This window comes from Arachis duranensis, chromosome 6 (assembly GCF_000817695.3).
Source record: "Arachis duranensis cultivar V14167 chromosome 6, aradu.V14167.gnm2.J7QH, whole genome shotgun sequence".
NCBI classification, from domain to species: Eukaryota; Viridiplantae; Streptophyta; class Magnoliopsida; order Fabales; family Fabaceae; genus Arachis; species Arachis duranensis.
This window is the reverse complement of record NC_029777.3, coordinates 103,291,938-103,300,512: the sequence shown is the minus strand read 5'-3', so window position 1 is coordinate 103,300,512 and position 8,575 is coordinate 103,291,938. Positions and strand designations below refer to the sequence as shown.

The 8,575-nt window shown below is 33.7% G+C and overlaps 1 protein-coding gene across 1 annotated transcript; it reads right to left on the bottom strand.

The window, feature by feature from the left end:
• Positions 1-925: 925 nt before the first annotated feature.
• LOC107495342 (exocyst complex component EXO70A1) lies at positions 926-4,302 on the bottom strand. The gene has a single exon (XM_016116467.3). The coding sequence runs from the start codon at positions 3,576-3,578 to the stop codon at positions 1,539-1,541; it is 2,040 nt and encodes a 679-aa protein (XP_015971953.1). The 5' UTR covers positions 3,579-4,302; the 3' UTR covers positions 926-1,538.
• Between the last annotated feature and the right edge of the window lie 4,273 nt (positions 4,303-8,575).

The following is an 8,575-nucleotide window of genomic DNA, read 5'->3' as shown; positions in this document are numbered from 1 at the left end:
CCTTTATTGAAATAAAACAAAGGTTTCCTGTGCAAGAATTGATAAAATAAATGCAAGCATTTGACAAAAAAAATTAAAATAAAGGATAAAGTATTATTGAAATACTTTTTCTACCTTGTTTTAGTCATTTTACATAAGTTTACATAAGACTAATAAAAAAATTGTGTGTGAAAGAAAATGTGAGATACATACAATCTGAATATATTTTTTGCAATTATTTAGCTCGGTTTCTATGGATAATGGTTGAATAAAGTTGAAAATATAAAATCAATTGTTATATCAATTATTAAATCAATCAATTCTTATTTTGTATAATTAATTTCAAATAAAATAAATTCTAAAAACATTTTAATCCAAATACTCTGTAAAATTCCGACAAGTTGCCAACATTTGAAGATTTAATTCATGTATTTGTTGGAACAAACTATCAAGAACACAAACCAAATTTTTTAAATTTTATAATACCAGAACAAAAGGAGAAGGAAAAAAAAAATAAAGTAACAAAACAGTTTATGCTTTACAAGGGCAGATTTATTTAAGCCTAGAATTAATTTTGTGGAATATATATATATATATATATATATTACAGCTAATGTGATCTGGCTCAAATTAACAATGCAGGCCTGAGTATGTCATAAGAATTCCTGGATTGATTCTCATTAAACAAGCTTAGATCAACTGTAATTAAATTAAACCCCAAAGTAGATTCATCGGTTCTTAATAGCTATCCAATGTTTTTGGTTTTTTATAGAAACGGGGTATAAGCCCAGAAAAAAAAAATCAGATACCAAGTAAGCGCGAATTTGGACTTAGATTATTCAAATGTAGTGGATATAAACACAGAATTGTTGACAATATTTTTATCCAATCTGTGTTGAATTCACACGGTTATAAACCTAAAATTCAGAGCATACCACACAAAATGTTACTTGAACAAAAAATGTCAAAAAAATGGAGAAATTTTAAAAGTATACAAAGAGGATTGAGATTTGAGAATAACCTAGTCTGCTGAGGCTAACTCCCTTTAAAACGGGTTTCTGCATTTACATTCTACAGTTTAACTTCACCCTCTACAACATTGATGACTGAATATTCTGCTAACACTAAGCTAAAAAAGTTGTACATAAAATCTGCATACAACGACCCTGCTGCTAAACACAACTGAATAATGGATAAATATGAAAATGAAAGAGAAAAAGAGAAGAAATTCCTTTAGCTGGGTGTATGACCAATGAACCTAAATGGAAAGGTCCATGTTTTATTGATCAGGATTGCATAACTTTAGCAGAAACCTCCATCTGGGGGAGACACATTAACCAGTTTTTTTTTTTTTTTTCAATCTCAGAAGATACAAAATTCCATTTTCATGGAAATACATCAGATATTTGAATGGCAATACTCAGAAACTTCCCTTCTCAGAATCATAGAAAGTAATATGCACGGCAGGGCTCAGTAAAATTATATACAGTAGCCAATCAATCTGAGGAGATGAGAGATAATCAAATGTTTACCCCTTTTCGATAAATGGGATTAGGAAACTACACAACTGCAGAAGCTGTACGACGAAGATCTGGCATTCCATTGCCATATTTTCCGCTGAACTGCCGACCCCTCAAACTGGCATGCCTCACAGGCTTTGGCCGATAAAGACATGAAAGCATCTCCTCCAGCTTCTGCACTGTGTATTTTGCATATTTTGTGGAGCTAGCTTCTTGCTCGACCAAGGGGCCGTAATTCTGCATGTAACTCCGGTAAACAGGGACCACAGCTTGCACTATAAGCTGACATGTCTTCTCCCTCAGATCTCGCTCCGGCATGACCCAACCCGACTGCTTCCCATACATCTCATCGAAAACTTCATTGAACTTTTTTAACCTTTTCTTGACCAGATCCCGAGCAGTAGCCCGCCCTCCGGAGAAGAGAATCAGCCCTTCTCTACTCAAGTGTGAAGGAAGCTTTCCCCAGCTCTCTCGCAAGAAGATTGTCGAGTAATATTCTTTGTAATTTTCATGTTCCCTTAACCAAGAATCTCCCAAGAGATCCCCAAGCTTTGTCCCTTTCAAATGTTTGTAAAGGTGCCAGTGATTGTTCATAGCGAAGAAGTTCATCAACATAGGATCTTCATAAGCCTTGATCCATGTTTCCAAATTCAGTTCAACAGCTTTCACAATGTTCAAAATTTCAGTAACAAGAAGTTTCTCCTGAAAGCTCTGACGCTTCCAACTTCGGTGAATGATCAAGACCTGTGTCAATATTGGCTTATAGTCATCACCAAGTAATTTGTTACAGTAATCGGTGATAAAACTCACCAATCTCGGAACATTGCCGTCTAGAGGGGGTGGACTCTGCCTCTGCAACTCCACCTGTAGCAGAAGTTCCCAGAAAATCTCTGCTGCACCATCGATGACACTCTTAATAAGATCCCTAGTCAAATTCTGGATTTCAGCACATGCTGCTCCTCCAAATAGACGGTTGAAATCAAGCCTCAATTTGTTCAAAGACGCGAAAATATCCAACAACTTCAAAAGTTTAATGGGGTCTTTCTTACTCTCCGTGACGGTCTTCCCAAATTGAAGAAATGCTAGTATACCAGCTTGCGCAGCTATCCTCGAAAAACAACCCATCCAAACATCGAGCCCCATCCTCTCGAATACGTCATTACAAAGCTTATACTCAGCCTCAAACAAATGTTTCACTGCAAATTCTAAATGTTTTCCCCATTGCCCTATATACCCCTCTATGCTCTGCACATCATTGAATTCAGACACCGAAATTTCAAGGTAATCCAAATTGAGAGCCTGCAAACTGGCTCTCACATTAGAACTACGGACTTCAACATAAATCGATATGCACTTCTCAAGTCTATTATTAGCTTTCAGTCTACCAAGAATAGCTTGCAACTTGTGAATAACAGATACAGGCAAAGGCGATGGTGCGATGCACGCTTGATCACCAAGAGCAGCCGCCATTGGAAGCGGCACACTATTCTCAGTCAAGAGCTGGCGGAACTCATTCTCCAATTTATCCAATGCAGCTTCCAAAAGCCCACCATCAAGCCGCGCCTTCTCCTCATCATTCTGCAACTCCCTAAGATTCTTCAACGCCTTCTTCAAATTCGCGAGATACCTCTCGTCCGCAACCGTGTTATCCTCCAAATACTCCACTATATCCTCCAGCCATTGAATTGCCAACCCACAATTCTCTCCCAAGAACCTCAGTGCCTCCTCAAGGCGCTTCAACACCGCCATGTATCCAGCCAGATCATTTCTCGGATCCGACAAGAGCGACTTTTCAAGGCCATGAACGGCATCAAATACCTTAAGCACCGCGGCCGCAGGACCAACGGCGCGATTAATGTGGCCGCCGACGGCCACCAGAGCATCCTTATCGGCGCGAATTGGGCGAACCGCAGCTTCAAGCGAGGGCAATCTTTGCCCAATCTCCTCCAATCTAGGCCCTGCTTTCTCCAATGCTAACCCTAAAGACTTTGATTTCTCTAAGCTAAGCTTCAATGACTTCCTAGCAGAAATCAGATTCTCAATTCTACTATCACCATTGAGGTTCGCAGAACCAGCCATTCAAATTTGCAAAAATAAATAAAGAAACCCCTCAACAATCCAAAGCCAAACACAGTAATCAATTTTTTTCCTTGGAGCTCAAAAAAAAAAATTAGCTGAATCAAACGGGAGAATAACAATTTTCTTTTCCTGCTAAGTGAACCAGATCGGGGTTTTCGTTGGTTCTCTTAATTTATGAATATTTTTATTTTCCATCGGAATCATCGAGAAACGGTGTTCAAAATCAACCCGGAACCCAACATTGGAAATTGTGCATTTCGAAGCTCAGCGAACAACACCAACCGAAAACACTAGAAAGAAACGAAATAGGAACAAAGAGGTAGAAAGAAGAGAAGAAAATAAATAAAACGAAAGGGTTTAATGGTGAGAGAGAGAGAGAGAGGTGGAACTCACACGGAGAAAATGAGTTTGACGGAGACGAAAAGGGGGTGAGTCAACCCGGCGAGTTGGAACTGAGTTAGCTGAGTTGTTGAGAAATAAAAGGGAAACGGGAGTTTTAACTGTTTTAAGAGGGGAAGATGGGGAGATTCTGAATCTGGAGCTATGATGAGGGATGAGAGAGAAAACCAAACCCTAAAGAGAAGAAAAAAAGAATGTGAATTGGGAGAAGAAGTGTTGTAAAGAGAGAGAAAGAGAGTTTTAATGTGGTGTGTTTGGGGGTGCAAATTGCAATGTCCAACTAGTCTTACTACTACCGCCCCAAAGTGCATGACAGAAGGCAAATATGCTCACACAACTGTTACTTCCTTTTTGGGTCTTCATTAGTTTAATCATTCTTCTCTCTCTTCTTTCTTTCAAGTTTCAACGTCTTTGAATTTTCCTCTACTTCTCTTTTTGCGTTGCCTTTTTTTTTGTTACACTTTCTTAATTCGATCAGTGAGATCACTAGATCGGCACTAATCTTTGCCAACTTTATAAACTTTTGGCTTCTTTTCATAAATAATATGAAATTGATTCCAAATTATAATTCGGAAATTTAATTTGAATATGGAAGTAAAGGAAGCATTGGACTCGCGTACGAAGAGGAGGAGTGCTTCACCTTATTGTGGGATCAGAGAAAAAATGGAGGGTCCGAATTCCACGTTTCAAATTTTAAATTCCATCAACTGTAAATCGGACCATGCGATTTGTGAAGCAAAATTTCATCACCAAAGAACTCGCATGGTCCGAGTTGTGTACTATGAGTTTTTTCAATTTTTTAACACAAATCGGACCCTCCGATTTGTGTACTCTGAATTTTTTTAAACTTTTTAAATACCGATTTGTGTACTCCCATAATTTTAAAAAACACCAAAAATTACCATGTTAAAGTATATCACTCATTTTGTTTCCATATCAAAATTTTTTAGCCTTATAATTCTCCTAAATAAATTTTGATTATATATATGTATTTTTTATTTATATAAAACGTTAGATGGTGGTAGATGTTATTATCTATTTGAGGAAGTATAGGGAATCAATGGAATACATGTACAATGTGTATAACGAGGGTTTAGCGATATTCGATTCAGTACGATATCAGATGTTTATTATCTCTGGTACCCGAATGATTATTTTAGATAGTATAGATATATTGTATTTGAGAAATTAATAGTATTTTATCTTGAATGTTCATTTTTTAACTTATTGAACCAAATAAACAGCTTATTATACATATTTTACAAATACTCCATTAACTTCCTAAAGAAATTCTATCTATTTATCTATCTGTCCACTTAATATATTAAGGTCAACTTTTTTAAGGAAAATACTAGAAGCTAATACTTTTAATAGAAAAAATTGAAAAATTAATTAGTATTAATACAAATGTAAGACAAAAATCATGAAAATTTTTTGTCATTATATATTCTCTACTTTAATTTCTTTTCTACAAGGGCATTCAATAGTGTATTTATAAATAATTAAATATATACATTATTTTTGTTTAAAGGAAAGTTGTGTTTGATGTATCTGTTATTTGTTCATTTCATTGTTTTTTATTGAAATAAATAAAAAATATTAATTTCTTAAATGCACATGACCTAAAAATTGGCGATTTTTTATTATTAAATAAAAAACAATAAATTTTATGTCAAAGTCATTATTCTCATTAAGTCTAACTAAATATTTTATTTTTCTCTTTTGTTATTGTTATCACCAATACCACCACCTTATCCTCCTTCTTTTTTCATTTAAAATTCTTCTTTTTTTTCATTTTTTTCCTCCTCTTCCATCATCATCATTATCATGATCATCATCGTTATCGTTATAATCATATTCTTTTTATACATATCGTCGTTATCGTTATCGTTATCGTCGTTATCGTCATAGTTATTGTTGAATTTTTACCATATTGATGATGTTGTCTGATCTAAAATTGATTTTGAATGTATTTTTGTTCATGATTTAGTCTTCTTTGTGTGCTTATTTTCGAAGTTAGTTTATGTGTCACAATTATGATGAAATTTCGGTTCATTTGTGAGTTAATTGTATCGCAATCATTATATAATTTCGATTCATTTTTGAGTGAATTAAGGTGCATTTGTACTTGTTGTCTTGCACAATTCAAAACTATTTCTCCTCTTCCTCCTCATCTTCTAATGCTTTTTTTTTCTTTTTCATCTTTTTTTTTTCTTCTTTATCTTCTCCTTCTTTTTTCATTTTCTTATAGTTTTTCTTGTTTCACTCTCTTAAGGAAAATAAAATCAAGAAAAAGAGAAGAAAATGTCGCACAAAAAAGAAGAAGAAACATATTAATGACGTTATCTGATCTAAAATTAATTTTGGATGTATTTTTGTTCATTATTCAGTCTTGTTTGTGTGCATATTTTCAAACTGAGTTTATGTGTCGACATTATTATATAATTTCGGTTCATTTCTGAGTTAATTGTTGTCGCAATTCATTGTGTAATTTCGGTTCATTTTTAAGTGAATTAAGGTGCATTTGGACTCGTTGTCCTGCACATTTCAAAACTTTATTTCTCTTCTCTTCCTCCTCATCTTCTACTACTTCTTCTTCATCTTCTCCTTCTTATTTTATTTTCTCAAAATTCTTCTTGATTTACTCTCTTAAAAAGAGTAAAACCAAGTAAAAAGAAGAAAATATCAAACAAAAAAGAAGAATAAACATATTAATGATATTGTCTAATCGAAAAATGATTTTGGATGTGTTTTTGTTCATGATTCAGTCTTGTTTGTGTGCTTATTTTTTAACTGAATTTATGTGTTGCAATCATTATGTAATTTCGGTTCATTTCTGAGTTAATTGTGTGCTTGTTTTTGTTAAGGTGCATTTAGACTCGTTGTACTAAACAATTCAAAACTCTTTCTCCTCACCTTCTACTGCAATAACAGCAGCAACAAAAGAATGACGACGCGGAGAAAACATGCAGAGGAGGAGGAAGAAGAGGAGGAGGAGGAGGAACGTAAAGAAGAAGACGACGATAACGTAAAACCCCGTGCGTGAACATAAATGACTTAGTTGTAAGAACGATATGTGTGCGTGTAACCACATTTTTTTTATTTAGAGTGGTTTTTGTTGGTGTTAGGTCCACTTAAAACTTTACTTTCCCATGTTCAACTTTTTTTTTGGTGAAAGACAAGTTCTCCACTCCCCTAACGAACTTCAAATTCTTAAGTTTTTCTACGTGTTAGGAAGTACCATTTTTATTACACAATTGTTGTCTGTATGCATATAATTTCATTTTATTTTGTCCCGAGTTTCAAAAGTATGTATTCTTAAAAAGCTAATGTAAAAGTGCAAAAATTTCAAGTTATTTTAAATATGATTTATTCCTGTGTACTCTTTGTAGAAGGCGGCTGCAAAACTTAGAAAATTGAAGTTGGCCAAGGAATACAGTGAATTTTATGAATTTTATAAAGTTCGTTGGGGTGTGACGAAATTTTCCCACCTGAAAAAAATTGGATCTCTAAAATTAAAATTTTAATTTTTTTGAGAAATATTTTTTATTAATTTTATAATAAAAATTTCAAAAAATGATTTAAAAAAATATTTATCAATCAATTCCTCTCTTGCTGTGAAATGATTTTAACCCCTTTATCTTATGGACAGATATTCGCAAACAGCTCAATTACACATCTAAACGTTTTTGTATCTAACTCCAATCAAGTAGGTCAAGACTCAACAAAACCCACTTTTATTACACCCATGTGTACACATGCGCGTTTCAATAGCGCTTTTTCTTTGTCTTTATCTTTGTCTTTGCGTTCTTCCTTCTTCTTCTTTGCTTTCCTCCTTCTTTGTCTTCACATTCCTTCTTCTTCTTCTTCTTCACGTTCTTTTTTCTTTTTCTTCGTCTTTCTCCTTCTTCTTTTTTCGTGTTCCTTCTTCTTCTTTACGGTTTTTTTCTCAATCGTCATTCTTTTATTGTTGCTGTTGTTGTTGCATTTTTTCTTTTTCTCCTTTTAATTGAGGTTCATTTGGATCCAAAAATGAACCGAATTTGGTTCAGATTTAGTGAATACTTAACAGTAGTATCAAGTGAACCTAACTCAATTTACAAATGAACCGAATTCGGTTCAGATTTGAACAAAAAGTGATAAACATTCAATCAACAAGAAAGCACATTTCAATTTATTTCTACATGCAAATGAACTCAATTAAATTAAGAGATGAACCGATTTTCTTAAGGAATAATAGATTTAGTGAATACTTAAAAGTAGAATAAAGTGAACTTAACTCATTTCTCAAATGAATCGAATTCGATTCAGATTTGAACAAAACATGATAAATATTCAATCAGTAAGAAAAATACATTTCATTTCATTTATGCATGTAAAGGAACTCAATTAAACTAAGAGATGAACCGAATTTATTAAGGAATAACAAATTTGGTGAATACTTAAAAGTAGTATCAAGTAAACCTAACTTAATTCATAAATGAACCGAATTTGATTCAGATTTGAACAAACAGTTAAAAAATTACTTAAAAAATAAAAAATTTGGTCAACACTTATTAGTAGCTTCAAGTAAACCTCAATTAACATACAAATGAATC

Coding starts and splice junctions, on each gene's coding strand:
- LOC107495342 (XM_016116467.3), bottom strand. CDS start 3,578: ATGGCTGGTTCTGCGAACCTCAATGGTGATAGTAGAATTGAGAATCTG.